The following is a 20,883-nucleotide window of genomic DNA, read 5'->3' as shown; positions in this document are numbered from 1 at the left end:
ATATTTTACATAATCCCGCCGAAACATAAGCATAAAGTGGCCTTGTGCTGCCATGGAGACGGTTGTTTTTCTCCTTCTCAAAGGCGTGACATCATCTTTAAACGACGTCGCCATGAAATGACGACATCGAGAGACGCGTACGATTTCTCTAAGGCTTGTCTTTCTGCGCTACTGGCTGCTGTGTTGTTCTCATCGATCCCTTGATGGGATCTCCGGATGGAGGATATAACATGCAAACAGATGAGCGAGGAGCGGGGATCGAAGACCGAGGAGGTTGCAAAACAAGAAATGGGATTTAGCATTTATCTCCTATCGCTATACGCTGCCACATGCAATATGGCGGTGAGGTTTACGTGCGATTCAGTGCGTACTATGCCCAGGTAGGTAGACAGGTAGACCTTAGGTAGATAGATAGAACGATAGAACGATAGATAGATAGATAGATAGATAGATAGATAGATAGATAGATAGATAGATAGATAGATAGATAGATAGATAGATAGATAGATAGATAGATAGATAGATAGATAGATAGATAGATAGATAGATAGATAGATAGATAGATAGATAGATAGATAGATAGATAGATAGATAGAGCTCTAATGGACCATTTAAAAAATATCTGTTCTCTAATTAAGTAATCAGAATTGAATATTAAATATTTTACACTTTGTTCTTGGCTTTAATACGGGTTGGAGAAATTTTAATATTTGCAACCTTAATGTGATATGTCACTATTTTAAAGCGTAAGTTTCCTATAATGATTTGATGTAAAATCAATTAATTAGATTAATATCGAGTTCGTAAATTAAGCCATTTTTAGATTCTAATCCAAATGAGATTATGATCTTTTTCTTTGCAGTGACTTTATAGGTTTTGGGTTTTATCCCAAATAGTCAACATCATAATCCAATCAAGTTAAATTATAAAGTTTTATTAAACTAAATTAAACTGAACCATCTTTTGTGTAAACTACCACAATTTATAGAGCATCATCATATTGCTATCAGAAATTTCACAAAACGATGGAAAATGCATAAAAACATGGACATAATGACTTGGCTATGTAATCTATAAATGATATACTTTAAGTAATTTCACATATGACTATATTAGAAGATTGCAAGGCAAAAGGCAAAGATGATGACGTTAGTATGATTTTTGTTGCGTAGTGGGTGCTTTATTTAATGCTGGTACAGTAATAAGATTAGAAGTCTAATCCCAGGGGAGACAGGAATAGCCCATCGCTATCCCACTCTAGACTAAGAATAAGAGAAGAACTTGAGCAACCCGTGTCTGTACGCAGCCAGTACCTTCCCCTGCGTTTCCAAACTCTTTTTAACATTCCTTATTCCTGCACTGGACTTGCCATCCCGGTGAGGTAGAGATTTTGAGAGACCGCAATATCCGAGTGGATGGGTCCACACTGACACACGGAGATAATCTCAGGTGAATCAAATCAAGCGAGGCCAAAGGATTGACTTGCCACAGGTCCAAAGAGAGAGCGATAACGTCAGAGCCAGGGAGGTTGACGTCCCATGTTTCGCCAGCTACGGGGCATTCGAGCTCTGAGATGGTGCTCACCTGAGAGTCACTTACAGGTAAATATTTGATTATTGATGAATTCATGCTTAACATATCTTGAGCATATCTTATGCGCAAGGATTCAGTTTTGTGATCCTGTAATTTCATTTTGGCTCTAACTGGTGGATTTGTGTGTTCAGGCTCTGCTATGACTGTGGACATCGGCCAAAGGGGAGATTCTTATGGCGTTTCATGAAAGGTCCCATGGGGGTGCTCTGATGGAATTCAGTAAATTATTCTAATTGCTACATTTTGCATATTGTCTTTAAGTAGCTAAATTATCATGTAATGAAATGTGCCTTATGAATAACGGGCATGTGATGCCGCACAAAGATTAGACTCCAGAGAATGAAGATGAGCTTAATCATTTAGGTGTTTAAGATTAACCACTTTGGCTCTATTTGTGGATATGTGATATGTTCAACTATTAACTGCTCATACGAATGAGTAACCGATGCCTCTTTTTCTGTTGTGATTCGTTGATGTGTTTGCTTGATGTTCCTTTTGTGTAGTCAGAGCTCCCAGGGCAAATTACACTATATTTGGAGAGGCAATCCGCTATGTCATTCCGGCACATATGCAATGTTCGATCGGCTGTGGAGGTCAAGGCTGCAAGTATGACAACCCAAATTACTGGCGTGATGACCAACAGGCGATTAAAGGCCTCTACTCGTCATGGTACACGCCCACCTACACGCTCAGTCAATATATTGCAAAGTATTTTTTTTACTGCCATGGTATTTTACATCCGCATATTTTTTTAGGGTGACTGAACATCTTCTCGCAATGTCCAGGCCCTCGACTGAAGTCATTGAAAAGTATAACATTATCGAGCAGTTTAAAAGGTTTGTGCAACTTTGGTTTCGAGCAGTATGAGCTCACACTACTTGCTGACAAGGAGCGTGTGTGTTCATTTCAAGGAATGGGATCAAAACGGTGATCAACCTTCAGATACCCGGCGAGCATGCAAGTTGCGGTAACCCTCTGGAGCCCGAGAGCGGTTTCTCCTACAATCCAGAAGCCTTTATGGAAAATAACAGTAAGTGCTTTCTTGATTTTGCTTGAGTCGATAATGCTACTCACGTCTCACCGCGTATGATTTCAGTTTATTTCTACAACTTTGGTTGGAGTGACTATGGAGTGGCCAACCTTACTACAATCTTGGACATTGTGAAAGTCATGGCCTTTGCACTGCAGGAGGGAAAGATAGCTGTGCATTGTCATGCGGGTCTTGGGAGAACAGGTAGAGCTGCACCTGGAATGTTTACTAGTCTAACCTTTCACGATGGTGTCAAAACAAAATTTTGCCTCCTTTTCTTAGGTGTGTTGATGGCATGTTTTTTGGCCTATGCCACCAGGATGACAGCCAATCAAGCTATTTTATATGTTAGAGCCAAACGACCCGGCTCCATCCAGATGCGCAGTCAGCTGAGCTGCGTCCGTGAGTTCGTCCAGTTCCTCACGCCCTTAAGGAGTGTGTTTTCTTGTACTGAGCCTCGATCCCAACCTGTCACCTTGACCCAGTACCTCAATCGTCAGAGACACATTCTGCATGGCCCAGAGAGGAAAGAATTGAGGTACCTGCCGAAGATTATCCAACTGGTGTCTCGGCTGCTGTTGGATATCGCGGAGAATCGCCAAGTGATTGAGGAGGACATTTTGGAGGCGCCGGACATCCATGATATTGAGATGACCCTGAGCATCATTGAAAAGCTTGGACCTCAGTTGTGCACAAAGGAGCCTCGTTTGCCAGGTTCCCCCACCTTACCTCGGCATTTTCACGAACCACCCATCTTCTACCATCGCAAGAGTCTTAGTTACAGCGAGTCCGATCTACGGCGTCTGGGCTCGCAGCTCAACCTCCTTACACAACCCATGGGCTCGCTCTCGCAAGGTAATGTGGCCAGGCCCGTTTCCCCATCTGAACCCGGCCAACTGGTAACCCATTGGAAGAGTTGGAATAGTAATACGACCGACATCTCCTCAAGCTCAAGAGGATCACTCTGGCAGGTCAAAAATGATGAAAAGAATGGCTCTATTTTGTTGAAGAAAGTAAAGCAGATGACCATCCAACGAAGCGGGTCCGTCGGACACAACGGCCCACACCAAAAAGATAGCATGCTCTCCAGATTGAAGGCTGAGCAGAGGGAGGAATTGGCAGAAAACATGAGTAAGTCTCTGTCTCGAGATGAGGAGCAGTCGGAGGTGCCGTACATCACCCTGCAGTCTGAGTTGTCTCTGGAGGCCAGGAGACTGCTGGTGGCTCAAGCTCTGGCGGTGGACCTTTTTATGGATGGGGCAGAAGAGCAAAGGAACAAGGTGTTAACTTGGCAGGTAATTGACCCGGATCAATTTAGTGTGATCATACACGGTGCGCCCAAAAAAAATTACACAGGCCAATGATTTTGGCAAATGTTGAAATGAACTCAATTTGTTTTTTTGACTCATTGAAATTACAAAAAAAAATTAAAATCGTTGACATTTATATTCAAGATAATTGCTTTTAAAATGATGTCTAGGTGTCTGAAAGTGATTTTGCTACCAATTTGATATTTCACATGTGGTCAACTTGCTCTGATAATCTGTGCTTGCAGGCAGAGCTCAATCAAGGCGGTGCATGGGAAAGGCTGTGCATGGAGCGCGATCCCTTTATCCTCACAGGTCTGATGTGGGCATGGTTAGAGCAGCTTAAGGAGCCAGTCATCTCCCTCCAGGACGCCATGGCCCTGAAGCCTGAAAACGCCGATGCTCAAACTCTCTTCAACACACTTGGCCAGGTAAAGACAACCAGAATCCAGAACACATTTACTAATTTATCTTCAGCCACTTATATTTTCATTCAATATCCACACAGGCACCCAAAGAAACATTAATGTGCATACTGGAATGTATGGCACAATTATTAAGTGCCGTGCCAGAAGAGGTTGAAGATGCATTTCTGAATCGTACTACCAAGGCTTTTACTTGGGTAAGAATAATAGTTCCACTCCACAATCGCAGTCCAAATTCTTTGTCGACATTGTCACATGGATTTCACATTTCTACAGATGGAAAGCAGTTCCACCGACGGAAGCCAAGTGTACGAGTCCATGACTAGAGTCCTCCGGCTTGCCCTCGAGGATATAAGATGTGTTGCCAGCAAAGCAGAAGAGCCTACATCATCTCCTTCATCTTTAGTCTAGATACTATACTACATATGGAAACACGGAGGGGACACTTTGTGCCTTATAATGAAAATATTTATTCTGTCATAATTATTATTATTGAATGTTGTGAGATGAACACAAATAGTGATATGTACTGCCCTAGCACTTCTTCATCCCCACACTGCACTGTTAACCCTATGAAGAACTGTTTTTTTTTTATGCAATGTTCTGCCTTAAGACCTGTCACATTCAGCTCCAGGGCTAGTTAAGTCCAAAACAGGCTTGTTATCATGCACATTAGCGTATCATGTCATCCTTTTGTAAATAACCCCCAAAACCTCTGAATAAAAGCATGCATAATTTACGATCAACAAAATATTCCTCTTTTTCGAAGGTGGTGCGAAAAAATTATGTTGCCGCTTTTGTTTGGGGTCAGGAGGTAAACGTGTAAGCTTTTAAAACATCTTTGCCATCTTTCCCTTCAACGGCACCAACGATGCTGGAGTAGTCACAGGAGACGTGGCTGAAGCCTCTAAAAGCACAGGAAACAAAGCAGAGACGCGGCATTAGATTTTGGCACATTTGTATTGTCGCATAGATATCTAAATGTCGGAACACGCCTGGACATGGTGTGCGACCCTCCCAGTAAGTGGTATCGACTCTCCAAGGTCGACCAGCCGTCTCTGTCATGTTTCCAGGTCAGTACACGCAAGGAAAGGTCCTGAGATGCTGTGACCACACGAAAGCTGTCCTGTGAACATTGTAATCACAATATTGCAACCTTGCATTATTGTTTTTAGTCATACTTTTCAATCGAATAGGAACTTTTAAAGGGGAAGTCAACAAAAAAAAAAACTGTTGAGCTGCGATGTCATTTTCAGTCGACATCATAAACCATGTTACTAGTGGAGGTGTGTTTAACATATTTAACATTACTGATTAAAATGACATGAATTCTATTTAAAAAAGATCTTACCACACAAATAGAAGTAATTGGCATCATGTGCTCTTCAAAGCTGGCGAGCAAGGAACCTTTCAGAGAATACACCCACAGATGACGATCAGCTGCCATCACAATAGAGTTGCTGTCCTTTGCCTCGAGAAGAATGTTAGACGACGTGCTATTCGGTGGCAAAAGAAAGGACTCCACCTGTTGGACTAAAGGGAAAAGCTTTTTTTTTTTTTCGTCAGTTGATTTTTTTTACTTCCAGATGTAGTACCTAGACAATAGACTCTTGTATGATTATCAAAAGTATTTTTACTGCTATACAGAAACACATCTCTAATCATTCTCAATGACACACACCAAATGTGACCTATCTTACTTGTTTGACACATTTTGTCCTTTACTCACCTTGGATCTGGGACGTGTACTTTGACTTTTTAATACTGACATCGAAGACAGTGAGTGCTTTGTTGTGAGTGCGCTCGTTGCAGTGGACCATGGCCAGTCTGGCAGACTGCGTGGGGATGAAGACGGCGGCCTGGCAGCCACTGACCGGCACTGACTGGCACAGTGGGTCTTCGTCCTCACACGGGGAGGTCAAACTGTCAGCATAAATCACCTGCCAATGCCCCAAAGCCAACAAAGCATTATTAATATTTCATCACAGCAATTTCTCAAACAAAACAAAATCAGGCATACCTTTGGACTTAAATCAACATTATCTTTTGAGCCAGCTGTGATCCATTTTTTGTCTGGTGAAATCAGGAGTATGTTGACATTAAAGCTGTCACATACCATTGTACTGGATTTTTTAGTCAAAGCTGTTCCGGCTAGCGTACACAGAGAACCCTGACTCGTTCCAACCTTGACAAAAGTGAGCAGGGTTATGTAAATTACATTATCATTCATTTTAAACATACAAAAAAAAAAAGTGAGGCTACTTACAGACAGAAACCAATCGTTGTCCTTATTAAACTGGAGCAATGTACAGTGTGTGGTTCCAACGGAATGGGACGCCACCTCCTGGCCAGTCTGACCCTGCCAGACCTTGATCAGGCTGCCAGATTCGGCTGTGATGACATAGTCACGCTGCTCGTCACTGATGATGCTCGATAAAGGACTCTGCTTGGCAGTGCACCACACCTGTTGACCCTGAGATGAAAGAAACTCTATTGGTCATATTTATCAGGTCAAATTCTGGAGATTGTCCGTGCACTGACATTCTGGATGTTCCATGCCCGAACTGTACCATCAGTTGAAGCACTGCAGACTGTAGTTGGGGTGTCCCAGAGGTCAGGACCCAGAGGTGAGCTCCGCTGCAGGTAGACCAAGCCTACAATTTGCCCTAATGGAAGACAAACGAGTTGTGAAAAACAGTGGTGGAAAGTAATAAAATACAAATACTTCTCTCTTGTTATTGTTCTTCCTCTGTATCTGCACTTCCAGATAAGTACAGAATATGAGAAGGTACTTTTGCTACTTCCGCTATAAATCGGCTTTAGGTGTTTCACTGACCTGTGTGGCCTCGAAGACTCCTGCAAGTGTAACTTCCAGTACAACCTTCCTTCATCTTCGTCTCTAAATAAAATCGTCGCAGAAAGTACTTCTTCCATGAATGATTGACGCGAGGGTTGCCCAACACTGCTTGGCTACAAAATCCCCATCGTTGCAAGCACATCCTCCTGATAAGATTGATTAAACGCATTGATTAAATGCTTCTGCACTCACTAGAAATGTAAATGCAAAAAAAACAAAAAAAAACAACAACAACAACTCACCTCCATAACCATGGAGTCTCGGCGGCAGTATGCCAGGCCTGGAAAACAACGTAGTTTGAGTGTTTTGGTTGTCAGTACTACTTCCGTATATTCGACGCGCCTTACCGTGCACACGCTTGAAGCTTTGATTAAATCTTCCTCGGTTAAAAATGTAAATATATGAATGAGACAATCGTCTAGCAAGTGCTGGGGGTGCATACTGACTTGACGTTTTACTTTCTCCTCCGGCAAAGCGATTTAAAAAAAAAAGTATGACGTCACGTGGACCGTGCATGAGAGTCATTTTACCACTAGATGTCGCCCTCATAAGGGGAATCGAGCGCCTCCTTGCACTACATACCAAGGGAGACTGTAGATGAAATAATTAATGGATACACTCGCAAATAAAAGATAAACCCGATTAAACACAGCAAATGTGAGTTTAAATAGTTTAAAATACATAAAGGGAGTTTTTGAGTGAAAACTTGGCCATCCTGCAGATCTTTTCCAACACTACATTGCCAATGAAATGATAGGAAATCTATCAGATGCTCCTCTCTTCTATATGATTCTCTTCTATAGCTTTATTTCTCTGCTCTGCATGGTGATAGTTCTTTTGAGCTTGCTTCCATGTTGCTTTGCTATTTCTGTTTCGTATTTTATTCGCACTTGTGGCTAATTTTGAGTTTTCAAGACATTTGCATTCAATTTCTTACAACTGTTTGCGCTCAAACATTTCATGAACATTGTTAGTTTCATTTGATTTGAATTATTATCTAATTTTAGTTTTGATTTTCCTATATTAAAATGCAGTGTTAATGTTCAAACTGTACAGTATGTTTCAATGGCCCACCATATTATTAAATATACAGTACTTATTATAAGCAGTAACATTTGACGAACACTTAAGCAGATTAAGATATTGAATTTTGGTCTTTATATATATATTTTTTTAACTGGTTACCCTGCTATGAGCTTTACATTGTTCAAAAATTTGACAGAGGGAGAGAGAGAGAGAGAGAGAGAGAGAGAGAGAGAGAGAGAGAGAGAGAGAGAGAGAGAGAGAGAGAGAGAGAGAGAGAGAGAGAGAGAGAGAGAGAGAGATTCTTCCGTGGGGCCCCATGCAAGTCTCCTGCGGCCACGCCCACGGAGATGAGCGTGATATAAAGCAGAGACGTGGTGGTAGCACAAGAACTGTGAGATTTAGACCATCGCACTTGTTCCCCACCTGTGGTGACATCATCATCGCAATGACAACAGGGCCCGGCGACGAGGGGGCCACCTAAAGGGATTTTGGCTCGACTTGGCAATTTAAGTGTTTTTTTTTCACTCCCCCAAATGTTTTCCCCGCTTGTGGACTTCCCTGTGGAGTTACCTGTGCAGTGATCGATCGGAGTCTCAGCGAATCGAGTTCCTCCTCAGCTCCAACAGTCATTGCATGACAGTGAGGCCGCGATGAGTCGGAGAACTCGGCGCTGGATTTTAAGAGTTTTACTTTGTCTGGGAATTGTTTACCTGAAAATTGGGTGAGCTGCGCTTGTTTTGATACGCACCAAGCTGTTGTCTGTTCATACCTGTCTGTTTTTGCGCTTACAAAAGCACGACTTTGTGCCTCCTGTTTGCAATATCACAACCAAGATTTATTTTCTTTTTTTTTTTCTTTTTTTATACAATTGTTGAATGGCATTATCGGTATCTGGTTTTGGTAATTAAGTGTTATTTGCGGAAGCATTTTGGAAGTCGAATTGCACCTGCTTCTTAACTTTCTTCAGGGTTAATCTTTTTTTTTTCCTCCACAGGGGCTTCTCGTCGGTGGTGGCCCTCGGAGCGAGCATAATCTGTAATAAAATCCCCGGTTTGGCCCCGAGACAACGGATTATCTGCCAGAGTCGCCCCGATGCCATTATCGTCATCGGAGAGGGCGCGCAAATGGGCATCAACGAGTGTCAGTTCCAATTCAAAAACGGCCGCTGGAACTGCTCGGCCCTGGGCGAGAGGACCGTCTTCGGAAAAGAGTTGAAAGTGGGTATGTTGCTATCTGTTCATGTTTGTTAACAATTAGAAAAATAGTTCGTTTCTGTGCGCAACTGTGCGCGCCTTGTGTGAAAGTTATTTTCCCGACGCGAGCCTATAAACAAATTCCTGTTGTATTAAATCAAAGTAAAGAATTGTAAAATCAATTGAAGCAAACGCCCCCGATTTGCAATATAAACTAATATAGCTGGTGCACTTTATCTCTAATACCAACATTTTAAATAGTAATTATTTCTTGCTCATTTGCTCAATCCTGAGAAAAGCATGAAAGTGCAATTTATATTTTGGGGCACAAAACAACTGCTTGCTTAGATGGGAAGTTAATGTGTGTAGGGTTTTTTTTTTGGGGGGGGGGGGGTGTCTCAGCTGCTCTATACAGACTTTTTACAGAGCATGTATATGGAGCCAAGACTGTAACAAAGCTCGTGCATAGTTGCAGCCTTTCTTTTCATCCCAGGCCGACTCTCATGAGACCCAGTTTGAGTGGTCTTTATCCCGTCTGCTGATGGGTGCTGCAGCTCCCACTGTAAGGGACGTAGATGTTACCACGGGTATAAGTTACAGTGAGAAAAGTACCATATTAGAGAAACTAGTTGCCTCCAATCAGATGGATATGTCCATCACAGATTGGATATTTGCTGTTGACGTTTTATGAAATGGTGTAGACTCTCCAAGACAGCAAAACCAGGTAGTCACTAATTTATTGTTGCTTAATATCACAAGGTGTCACCAGAAATGTAACACTATTGTAATCAAACAAAAAATTCCAAATTGATTTTTACACAATGCTTCGTAGCCTTACACCAGCTGTGTGACACCATCTTGCCCGCTGTTGGTGGAAAGGAAAACTAATCCTGGTCATGCTGTCACTGGCATTTGTCCTTTTTATGAATAAGTTGTTTTAGCCAATCAAGAGTTGGCGTGAAAGTCTGCACCGCGTTCACAATTTGGACAGGCATAGCAAATAGATTGGTTTCACCGTTCAGATTAACCCAGAAGCCAAGTGGTTGCAAATGGAGGCCATTGTTGGCGCAAAGCCGAGGAGAGCTGTGTAGCTTGCAGTTGTTCTCTTAAGAAGTGTGGGTAGTGCAAGGTGCATCGCATTGCTAAGCCTGAAGAATACTCTTATTCAGAAGAGGCCTAACTAGAAAGAAAAGGGACATTTTCACTACTAAATTCAAGATATCTTCCATCACTTACTCCAATCATATGAAGGGCTCCTACGGTTTCTTTGGGAGGACCCAGGCAAAGAAAAATGAACAGCATTGCACTCAGATGTGACTGAGTGCACCGGCACACCTTGTTTTTTGGCCCGGGGCCCATTTAAGTCTGTAAAAATGTCAACATAATTTATGCCTCGATATGAGTTTTTTTTTTTTTTTTCCTTCTATCTTTCCTTCAAAGATAGAAAGGTGGCACACTGCCAAGACATACCAGCTGTATGTGGCGCTTCTGGTGAGCTTGGTGGCAGAGGGACACAAAAGAAAGTGATGATCTGAACAAAAAAAGCTTCTTTATGCAAATATTGATGGACATAATCTGGTTTTCATTTTAAACATTCAAACTCAAATGTTCAATTTCCCGTTGAAGCATTTTTTTAAGGCTCCTCTTTAGAGAGTTTCATATTTCACCCCACCAAACGATTTGTCACACTCTGTCAGATTAACCTTTAGTTAATTGTCAATATTTCCGTGTGTGTAAATGATTTGTTCACTAGACCTGGTAGAGATAACGTCAGGATGGAGATGCTCATGTCTTATGAGTTTACACAGAATGTGTCATTTCACAATGGATCAATAGCTGTTCCCTTCCTGACAGCCCTCTTATTCATGCTGCTCTGTTGACTAAACTGCCAGCAGCCATTTTGGTTCACGGGTAGGACAGTTTCCAGGTCAGATTTCAAAACACTCTAGCCCCTCAGGAATATGTCACTGACATCATAATGTCAACCCACGTACTGTTAATTCATAATCTCAAATCAATCTTTTAAAACCAAGCGCTCTCAGTCGCAATGGTAGAAAAGTGACAGCCCATTTAACATTGAATAGAAATTATGATATTGTTAGAATAATTACAATAGTAGGTGTTTCGTTGTAATGTGCCTTAGTGGTCCATGAGATTGGTGGTACAAACATGCTTTAGTTCAAGATATGACATACTTTATGCTGCTATTGTTATGTTCATCTCAATTGAATTCATTTGTGAAAATCCCCAAATACAAAACATACAAAGTAACACAAATGACCAAAACAAAACCGACTGAGCTAAGCATGTAAACATGTAAGTTGATTAGACAATTAAAGCAGAAGTCAAGTAAAACAAATATTTATGAAATGTTCTATCCCCATACTGCTCTAAACACAGCTTTGTGTTTGTGGAATATAAATTAAGCAGCAACCATCTCAGGGGGGGGCGGCCATTTTGTTTTTTATTGCCCCTTGCTGTCGACTGAAAATGGCATCACTGCACCAAAGGGCTTTGGTAACGACCAATTACAATTTTCTCCGTATGGCCATGTGCCATTCACAAGCCGAGCCCTTAAGCACCGTGATGTCATTTTCAGTCGACAAGTGCCAAAATGCATCACAGACTTTTGACCACTTTTAAACCAAGTTATGGCATTTTCCTCAAACTCTTTGTACAGATCCGACAGTAAATTCCACTTTAAGCCGCAAAATGAACACCCAAAACACATTCCTTACTCCAATGCATTTTCTTCTGTGCTTTTGAAGGGAGTAAAGAAGCAGCTTTTACGTACGCCATCATCGCAGCCGGGGTGGCCCACGCCATCACCGCCGCCTGCACTCAGGGCAACCTGAGTGACTGCAGTTGTGACAAAGAGAAGCAGGGCTTCTACAGCAGGGACCAAGGATGGAAGTGGGGAGGCTGCTCTGCCGACATCAGCTACGGCCTTGGCTTTTCCAAAGTCTTTATCGATGCCCGGGAGGTCAAACAGAACGCGAGGACGCTCATGAACCTCCATAATAATGAGGTGGGACGCAAGGTAAGATTCAAAGTCATTGTTCCTTTTTTTTTTTTTTAATTTTTTTTAACGGCAGCGATGCGGAAACCTTTGCCAAGTCGTGGCGCAGGTGAGCATTGCCAAGGATCTGTGGAATGAAGGTCACTTTTTTGGAAAAGAAATGTCAAAGTGGGAAGGATTGATTACAACCCAAATGACTGGACAGAAAACACATGGACACTATCCAAAAAGTGTGCCTCACCAGTTGGGTATTCTACAATTACCTACATGTCTAATGCCCCTCTAAAATGATAAATCGGTAGCTTTGTGCTTGTTTGTGCACTACGGCGCAGCACTGATGAGTGCGATTCAATGGCCTCTTTCTTCATTCTTACTCGGAGACATGACTAAAATAATGATATACTTACATTTTCGGCAAGAAACAAACAGCATTTGCAGCAAAGAGGCACCAAGACAGACAACAATTGTGCGACAGGATACAAAGAGGACAAACATAGCGTTCTCCCGCTCCTTTCAGCACGGGGTGACAATGAGACTCCATTCGGTCTAAGAGGTTAAAGACCAAGTGGAGTGACGTGCCAAACAGCCAAAGAGGACCTGGTGAAGAATAAAAAGGAGCTTGGTTAACTCATATCCCCTCTTCCTTTCCCTGTGCCAGAAAAGCCTGATTCACACAACCGACACGTCCATCGCCTCGCCGCCTGAAAGACCTCGCACACAATCGCCCCGAGCGGATCATTTTCTATGTGCGCGTCAGGGCCGTGAATCCAAATTGGCTTTTCTGGACAGCAAATTTGTCTTCCAGGAAACGTTGAGCAGCGGGTTTTGTTCTGTTTTGCTAATAAAGGGGCTCTCTGTTTTGATAGCAACCCCCCCTCCTTTATTTATGCTAATCAAACGCAGTGACGCCGAGCAGGAGCTCCCCGAGTCCGATCCTCCAGACAAAAGCTGTCACAAGTGTTGGTCACACGGCAACTGATGGATTAGGGCGGTTGAAGCGGGCAAGTTCATCAAGTATTTTTGAGTCTCAGGGAAGAACATTTGGACACAAGTTTGAGCTGCCATATTCAAAAGTCTTATCTCGAGCTAACTCACATTCACCTTGTTAAGAAAATTCCCGTTGCAGTCAATAGCGCTCCTCATTGTCATCAGGCCAGGCTTTAGCAGTAATCCCAGTCACTCTGCGCCTCGAATACTCACTCTTGACATTTGTGTGTTGTGTGGTGACTACACACACAGGGGCTGACATCTGATACTTTATTTTGGCTTCCGTGTGGACGTTATAACGCAGCAATGCGATGGGCTTCCATTTAATCCCCAATTGGAGGCTGCTTGCTTGTCGAGTTGTCACTGAGTTGCACATTGTAGACAATCAATAATTCAGTTTAAAAATGATTGCATTCGTCACTAATATCAGAGGTAAACCTTTCCAAGTTTGCCTTTTTTTGTATCACATCAGGGTTCCACAATAATAATAATAAAATAATAAAATAGTCGAATAAAATGATATTTTAATCTAGCATTTTTGTGTTTCTAGGTCCTGGAGAAGAACATGCGACTGGAATGCAAGTGTCATGGAGTGTCGGGCTCCTGCACCACCAAAACCTGCTGGACTACACTTCCCAAGTTCCGCGAGCTTGGCTACATTCTCAAGGAGAAATATGCCCACGCGGTGCACGTGGAACCGGTCAAAGCCAGCCGCAACAAGCGCCCCAAATTCCTCAAGATCAAAAAGCCATATTCATACCGGAAGCCCATGGATACAGACTTGGTGTACATAGACAAGTCACCTAACTACTGCGAGGCGGACATGGTGACGGGCAGCTTGGGGACACAAGGGCGGGTGTGCAACAAGACGATGATGCAGCACATCAGCGGCTGCGACTTGATGTGCTGCGGCCGCGGCTACAACACGCATCAGTACTCCAGAGTGTGGCAATGCAACTGCAAGTTCTTGTGGTGCTGCTACGTGAAGTGCAACACGTGCAGTGAGAGGACAGAAGTGTACACGTGCAAATGAGAAATATTTATTGGACGGTGCTAGCATGCGTGTTGTCGTGAACGCGTGTCTTTTTTTTTGGGTTCCGCCGACTTACTGGATCCCGTTGCTGCATGAGGAACTGTCGCTAGGCTGCGGACTTTGGGTCGGTCGGGTGAAACACTGGAAAAACTGCACGTTGCGTGCGTGCAACTGAAGCACAAAGACCAGACGGACGGGACACGTAGCGACGCCGAGAAACGGAATACGGCGCGCGTGATGGCTGAGCCGCGCACACTGCTGTCTTTCACACATGGAATAACTCAGCCATGTGGAATATTTAACATACTGTTTTATAGAATGGAGATAATTAATATTAATTTATTGGATAAGAACTACTGATTTTGTCCATTTTTGGGTCGCAAATAACTAAATGTTGGGAGGGTTTAGTTTATTAAAGGGACCGTGGACTGTTAACACACTGGATTTTGGATCCACCAGGAATCAGTCACTCATATTAACTTGTGACCCTCTTGCGTCTTGCCCCCCTGTTTGCTGCTAGTCCTGAGAATCCCGTTTTCTTTTTTAGGTCAGAGCTTCAAAAACACGGGCACATTTTCCACTTTTGGTAAATATTGGTTCATAGAGTATATTTTGTAAGAGCCTATTTTTGTATGAATGTCTTATTTATATCAGTTGCATAATATTCAACGTTTAGCTCGGACACCTGTCTGTAAAAAGCGGATCTATATGTAGGTTTGCCCCTGTTGTCACTGCCATGGTTGTGTAGTGTGAGTTATAGAAGCTGTTTCTGTGTGTCTGTTGTTTACTGCATTTCATGACTACTACTGATGGAATACAGGAGCAGAATAACACCAACTAAGCATGATTTCATTTTTTGTTTCGTCTAACAAACACTTTTTCAGTGATGCTTTGCTTTAATGCAATGTCATAATCTTACCATAAAATGTTGGAAACCATTGCGAACCATTGTTTCCCATTTTATGCTCAATAACAGGAATGGCCCCCTGGTTAATTAAAAAATACATCGTTAATTTTTTTTCTAATGCAGTGGATCCCAAATTCTCTTCTGTGTAGATTTTCAATCTCAATTGATTAAGAATATGGTTTATTTCTTTTCTTTTCAAACCCCGTTTTTAGTGGAAAACATATATTGGAGGTTTATTTCTATGGTCGTCAATCATATGAGAAATTTGGCTATTTGTGGGTTGACCCAGTCCTTATCCCCTTCAAATGGTGGGGTTACATGTATAATTCTAAGATGTGATATCACCTTTCACCTCTAGATGGCAGACATCATTTAGTAGTACTGCCCTCTACTACAATGTGCGTAATTTTGCAGATTTGGAATGACATGCAGCACAAACAGTACCCAAACAATATTGAAATTTTGAGTGAGTTGATTTTTGTAAAGAAAAAAAAAAAGCACAATGAGTTTTTGTGCTTCATTTTGGTTGATGGTCCAACAGTTGTGTGCCATGCTTGATTTTTTTTTTTTGGCCCTAAAGAAAAAAAATCCCAGTATGTGGTTCTTTCCGATTGTTTTTGTTAAAGGCGTCATCATTTTATGCATACATTGAGAAATGTATTGTGAAAAATGAAATATTAAGAATATATTTTGTCCATATTTAAATTGACATTTGTCTTATAGCTGGTTACAAAGTGCGTGGTCCTATGTGGCCCTCTAGTAGCGCCGATAAAAAATTCTGGCCCCCACTATCATTTAAGTTTCCTTCCCCTGTATAAGTGATCATCTAATACTTCAACTTTTATTACAAACATGTACCCATTAAATGGTGATCAATTGAGATTTAATCATTAGTTTAACTATCAGATGAACGCGGGAGTTAATTATTAATCCGCCTCAGTCATTCAGATATCACCATGATGATAAATCCTTGCATGTCGCAATGCCTACGTGTACAATGGCGACCTAAGAAAGAGATGTTCTGTGTGAGAGGGGGAAAGTTATTCAGTCTTAATTGAGGGCCCATCTTGCAGACTGGGAAGTGGTTGAACGTGTTAGAGGAGAACAAGTGTTTGTGCTCTAATAGCAGGGTACCAGTGTAATTGATGGGACTAGTTGGGCCAACTGTCACGGTGATGGCTTGCTCAGTTGGGGGAGTGGAAGCTGTCAGGTGATAGATGACTAGCACATCTGCTTCATTCACTTCTGGGCGACTCGTTGCTACAACAACCTCAGCGGTGCTCAGAAAATGCGGGGCAGTCTCCAAGAGAGGCCGGCCGACGCTTCAGGGAAATGTTAACGATGCCGGAGCCCACGGTCGTTACGGATTCCACTCTCATCGGCATGGGAGTGGAACAGAGACCGAGTTAAGGTCTTGATGGAAAACCTGCTCCCGCTCATTTTTCAGGACAGATAAATGGAGCATGTAAAGGTTTCACCTTTGTTGCATTTCTTAGCAATTTCCTCGGGTTGATTTAGTGCTTTGGCCATATCATGTGTCTTTGCCAACCGCCCCGGAGGAAGAAAGATGGAAACAATAACGAAGGCTTGTCACTTTTGACAAAAGCCGCTCATGATATTCACACAAAAGCTTCATGTAAGCTTGGGAATATCAGGTTAACCCTAAGACAAAGTTTTGCATGCATCACATTACCCAATGAACGCATACACATCGGAGTCTTTTGTATGTCCTCACTATTGCTTGCGGCGTTCAAAATGTGTGAATAGTTGATTGTGGAACGCCGGTGTTATAAAACCTCAAAAAAACAGCTTAAAAAATATACTCTCATTACACAAGCTACAATGGTAAAGTAACTTTGAGTTCAAAGTGATGCTGTCATTTAAGTAAATAGCAGTTCTTTTAACGATACCTAACTTGGAACTTAGAAATGATTTAACTGGAACACGCTTGATACTAGCCGTCATGCGTTAGCAAACTACTAGCGTTTATGCTAAAGTTGGCATCACTAAAGTTTTGGAAATGCATAGTTGCTTTGAAAACTTTGTCAAAAAATGATGCCTAGTAGGCGTACGTTATTGTTTTTAACTACCTACACATCAAGCATCTTGATAGTTATTGTAATTAGACATTAGAACTGTTTAACTTGCGCGCTGCTAGTTTGGTGGGCCAGAAGTTGTGTTTTAAGCACCAGTTCATTATTGGTGCTTTTGTATTCAAATGATTTCAAAATGTGCCAACAAAGTAATCCAATTAAACTTCTCTTAGGGTTTCAACAAATGCGTATCTTGATTCATAATAATAATATCTTGCTGCTTACATGGTCTCGAATGTGTTGTTCTAAAGCAACAGAACACTTTTGGGTTCTTTTGAAATTCTTCAAATCCTTAATAATTTCAATGGTTTCCACCATGAAACCTTCAATAGTATCTTTTAATAGTCTGTCATAAATAAAAACACGCTGTGGTTAGCTCCTAATAATCCACTGTCGATTGTAGCTGCACAAAACAGAAACCGCACAAAGGCCACAGAGGCTTCATCCCCACAAAATGGCACCTCCTTTGATATTACATGCCCCGCGCAATCACTGACATGCTAATTATACTGCGAACACTGTTTATCCCAAAACAGGGTTGAGTCCATGCCAAGATGCTCAGGGGTGTAATATCCATGTTACTGTGAGGTTCTCCCTTGCAGCACTTATGTTTGTCAAAACACGCTGGTTTTTGGAAGTGGTCCGAAGAGTTATGCTCTGTTTAGCCACGAAGCCTTGCTGGTAGTTAACATCAGAGCTACTAAATATTAAAACGAATCTGCCGTTGTAAAGATACATCTGTAATCTAATTTAATTGACCGCTCATGTGTCAACATCCGCCGCCGCTTCAGTCAAACAAGTGGAGCGCATTAAAGACAATAATTGAAAGGAGGAGGAGGCGGAGCGAGAAACCGCACGCTCGCATTTCTTTCTCCGCTTCGCTCTCTCTCTCTCCGCCATAAATCTTGTGACACATGATTATGTCAGTCATACTTTTGTCTTGCCTCTGGTTGAGACATGCACAAGCACCTGAGCATGGCACAGTAAATTGCAGAGCACAAAGTTGTCTTTATGTGATTCCAGAGATACTGTGAGGAGCTGCAGGAGTTCATTCATGCACTCTCTTAACAGCAACGCTGTTTGAGGCACGGAGATGGAAGCCAGAGATAGTGGACAATCTGCACTCCCGGCAAGCGAGATGCACAAGGCCTTGCGAGGTCTATCTGACTTCCCATACTCTATCTGATTTTTTGCATGTAAACACAGTGGTCAAATAGCTTCAAGCTATTGTCAGTGGCATTAAGGCACCTACAAAGAGCTGTGTGGGGGGATTGTCTCGGAGCTTTTCATAATGAGTTGAAGCAACATACCAGCCCTGTTGTGCAGCCTTTGAACGCTCTGAAAACAAGCATGGCTGTGTGTTTAAGAAATGACATGAGAACTTGGACTGGCCCCTTTTGTCAGAATGTATTTGAATGATGCTGTTCTGTTTTATTCATTAAGGAATAAGGGCTAAGTGAAGGGGGCCCTCATACCCGCCCCGCCCCTCCCCTCTTGCACAGGACGGCACCTGAGCTAAGCTTACAGTAATCCTCCAATGTCTCCGGCGTTATGACACGGGATGTTTAGAATCAAAACAGCAAACTCACTACAGACCTCTGCGGATGCTTATAGGCAACATCGCTGATCGTCATCAGACAGCCACCCACATTCCTACGCTCAACATGCTCAGTTCAATTCCTATGGCCTTCCAGAGAATTAGCAGCCCTGGTTGCTCAAGATGACAGTTTTTAATGAGAAATCCTCAATTAGTGTAAAGCTTTAGAAGAAGAAAATATTGACGAACTTTCATTTTCTGCCTAGTAAATATTGAAAGTAGAAAAAAAAATCATAAAAAAATATTTAAACCTCCATTCTCCTCCTGGTAAATATTGGAAGTAAAAAAAAAAAAATCTGAAAAACATTTTAACCTTCATTCTCCCCCTAGTAAATATTGGAAGTAGAAACAAATTCATTAGAAAAAAAACATTGTGACCTCCATTTTCGCCCCAATAAATATTGGAAGCTGAAAAAAATCATATTTAAAAAAAATATATATATATATATGAATTTCATGCTTTTACAGTGATGCAGGAAGCAAGCGTCAACAATGAAAAGGTGCACAAACAAGTCAACAGTGGTGTACTTTCCTGATGGTGTCATAGCTTCCAAGCTGAGCAGTTCAGAAGGAGTTCCAATGACTTCTCTCCTCCAGCATCTTCCAACCTGTCCAGACATGCTCCAAATGTATCATTGCAGAAAACCATGAAACAATTTGAGCTGGTGCTGCCAGTTTAAATAACTAAACCATGTGGTCAGAGCTATTATATCATTAATCTTCTGCCTTTGCTCCACTCATGCCTTGCCAAGATGTGGGAACACCCTCACTTTCAACCCAAAGACGTAAAGAGATACCTGAAAGTGCTCCTTTTGATATGTATCCCACAATGCTGGTGACCAAAGTGTTTTGAAGTCAGTGCCGCAAACCTTTTCAAGCATGTTATCGCCCTTTCATTTCCTGAAGCTGAATCAAGAGGCGGCTACGCACAGAACTTTTGCTCTGCAACGTCAAATGTGGATGATTAAAATATTTACATGCGCTCAAGTTTTATATCTCGGAGTGCCTATAAATAGCAGTCAGTGTTGGGTGTAAACAAAGATGTCCGACAGGTAATATCTCAGGTCGTACCTTAAGTAATTAGTTCCTCATAGGAATTAAAATGAGCGGTCATGTAAAGTGCCCCCGAGTGGCCTCCGAGTCACCGAGGTCATTCTGTGACAGTTGCAAGATGAGGCCGTGACAGTGCTAGATGATTCTGCGGTTCAGCAGCGGGGCAAAGGTTTGTCTGTAGGGCAGGGGCGCACAGCTGGATGCTCTGCTCTGAGGTCAGCTTCAGTGATGGTAATGAGATAAAGAATAGCACAAAAGGGAAACGGCATAAAGAAAGCGACACAATCAAGAGACGCTCACTTTCACTTTGTCTTTCGTCATTTTAGAGAGCCTCTACATCTACAGTAGGTTGATTTATGATTATTGTTTGCCCTCAAGATAGACAAATGGGACTGTCTCTTCTCTGCCCTGTTAAATCTAAAAAGAAAATTGGGAAATTGTTTGGTTTTTCTTCTTTAAAGGCAACAAAAGTAAGTTTGATCTGATTGATTATTTTGTCCGCTAAGTATTCAAATCAAGACTAACTCATCTCAACCTAATTGAACTTTTTTATGGCACACTTTAACAACAACCACAGCCGCATATAAAGTGGTGTACATAAAGTAATAATCAGGCATAAAAAAAACAAAGACAGTGAGAAGTATAAAATAATAACATAAAAACTGTAGACATAATAAAATACTAAAACAACGCTGAGTCTCATGCTGAGTCGAAAATCAAAGAATAAAAAAAGTGTTTTCATATTGCCTTACCGGAGGTCCTT

At 42.0% G+C, this 20,883-nt stretch overlaps 3 protein-coding genes and 1 long non-coding RNA gene across 4 annotated transcripts; 2 read left to right on the top strand and 2 right to left on the bottom strand.

Moving 5' to 3' along the window:
- The first annotated feature begins 98 nt into the window (after window positions 1–98).
- On the top strand, window positions 99–5,106 carry ptpdc1b (protein tyrosine phosphatase domain containing 1b). Its single transcript, XM_049752913.1, has 10 exons — window positions 99–1,601; window positions 1,725–1,812; window positions 2,097–2,262; window positions 2,349–2,429; window positions 2,505–2,623; window positions 2,690–2,827; window positions 2,906–3,918; window positions 4,179–4,361; window positions 4,439–4,552; window positions 4,632–5,106. Exons 2-10 carry the CDS (start codon window positions 1,767–1,769, stop codon window positions 4,764–4,766), a joined length of 1,995 nt encoding a protein of 664 aa, XP_049608870.1. The 5' UTR covers window positions 99–1,601; window positions 1,725–1,766; the 3' UTR covers window positions 4,767–5,106.
- fbxw12 (F-box and WD repeat domain containing 12) lies at window positions 4,802–7,725 on the bottom strand. The gene is made up of 10 exons (XM_049752914.1): window positions 7,560–7,725; window positions 7,455–7,492; window positions 7,192–7,358; window positions 6,897–7,021; window positions 6,622–6,828; window positions 6,376–6,540; window positions 6,085–6,295; window positions 5,707–5,888; window positions 5,349–5,481; window positions 4,802–5,260 (listed from the first exon to the last, which is right to left on the bottom strand). Exons 1-10 carry the CDS (start codon window positions 7,650–7,652, stop codon window positions 5,163–5,165), a joined length of 1,419 nt encoding a protein of 472 aa, XP_049608871.1. The 5' UTR covers window positions 7,653–7,725; the 3' UTR covers window positions 4,802–5,162.
- Window positions 7,726–8,611: 886 nt separating this feature from the next.
- wnt7aa (wingless-type MMTV integration site family, member 7Aa) lies at window positions 8,612–15,307 on the top strand. The gene is made up of 4 exons (XM_049752915.2): window positions 8,612–8,959; window positions 9,233–9,459; window positions 12,200–12,471; window positions 13,988–15,307. Exons 1-4 carry the CDS (start codon window positions 8,889–8,891, stop codon window positions 14,468–14,470), a joined length of 1,053 nt encoding a protein of 350 aa, XP_049608872.1. The 5' UTR covers window positions 8,612–8,888; the 3' UTR covers window positions 14,471–15,307.
- Window positions 15,308–15,865: 558 nt separating this feature from the next.
- LOC137839807 (uncharacterized) lies at window positions 15,866–20,492 on the bottom strand. Its single transcript, XR_011086072.1, has 2 exons — window positions 19,865–20,492; window positions 15,866–19,675 (listed from the first exon to the last, which is right to left on the bottom strand). It is a non-coding gene; the product is annotated as an uncharacterized lncRNA (long non-coding RNA).
- Between the last annotated feature and the right edge of the window lie 391 nt (window positions 20,493–20,883).

Source organism: Syngnathus scovelli, chromosome 2 (assembly GCF_024217435.2).
Source record: "Syngnathus scovelli strain Florida chromosome 2, RoL_Ssco_1.2, whole genome shotgun sequence".
In the NCBI taxonomy this organism is placed as follows: Eukaryota; Metazoa; Chordata; class Actinopteri; order Syngnathiformes; family Syngnathidae; genus Syngnathus; species Syngnathus scovelli.
Note: the sequence above shows the minus strand (reverse complement) of the source record. Positions and strands in the feature narration are given on the sequence as shown.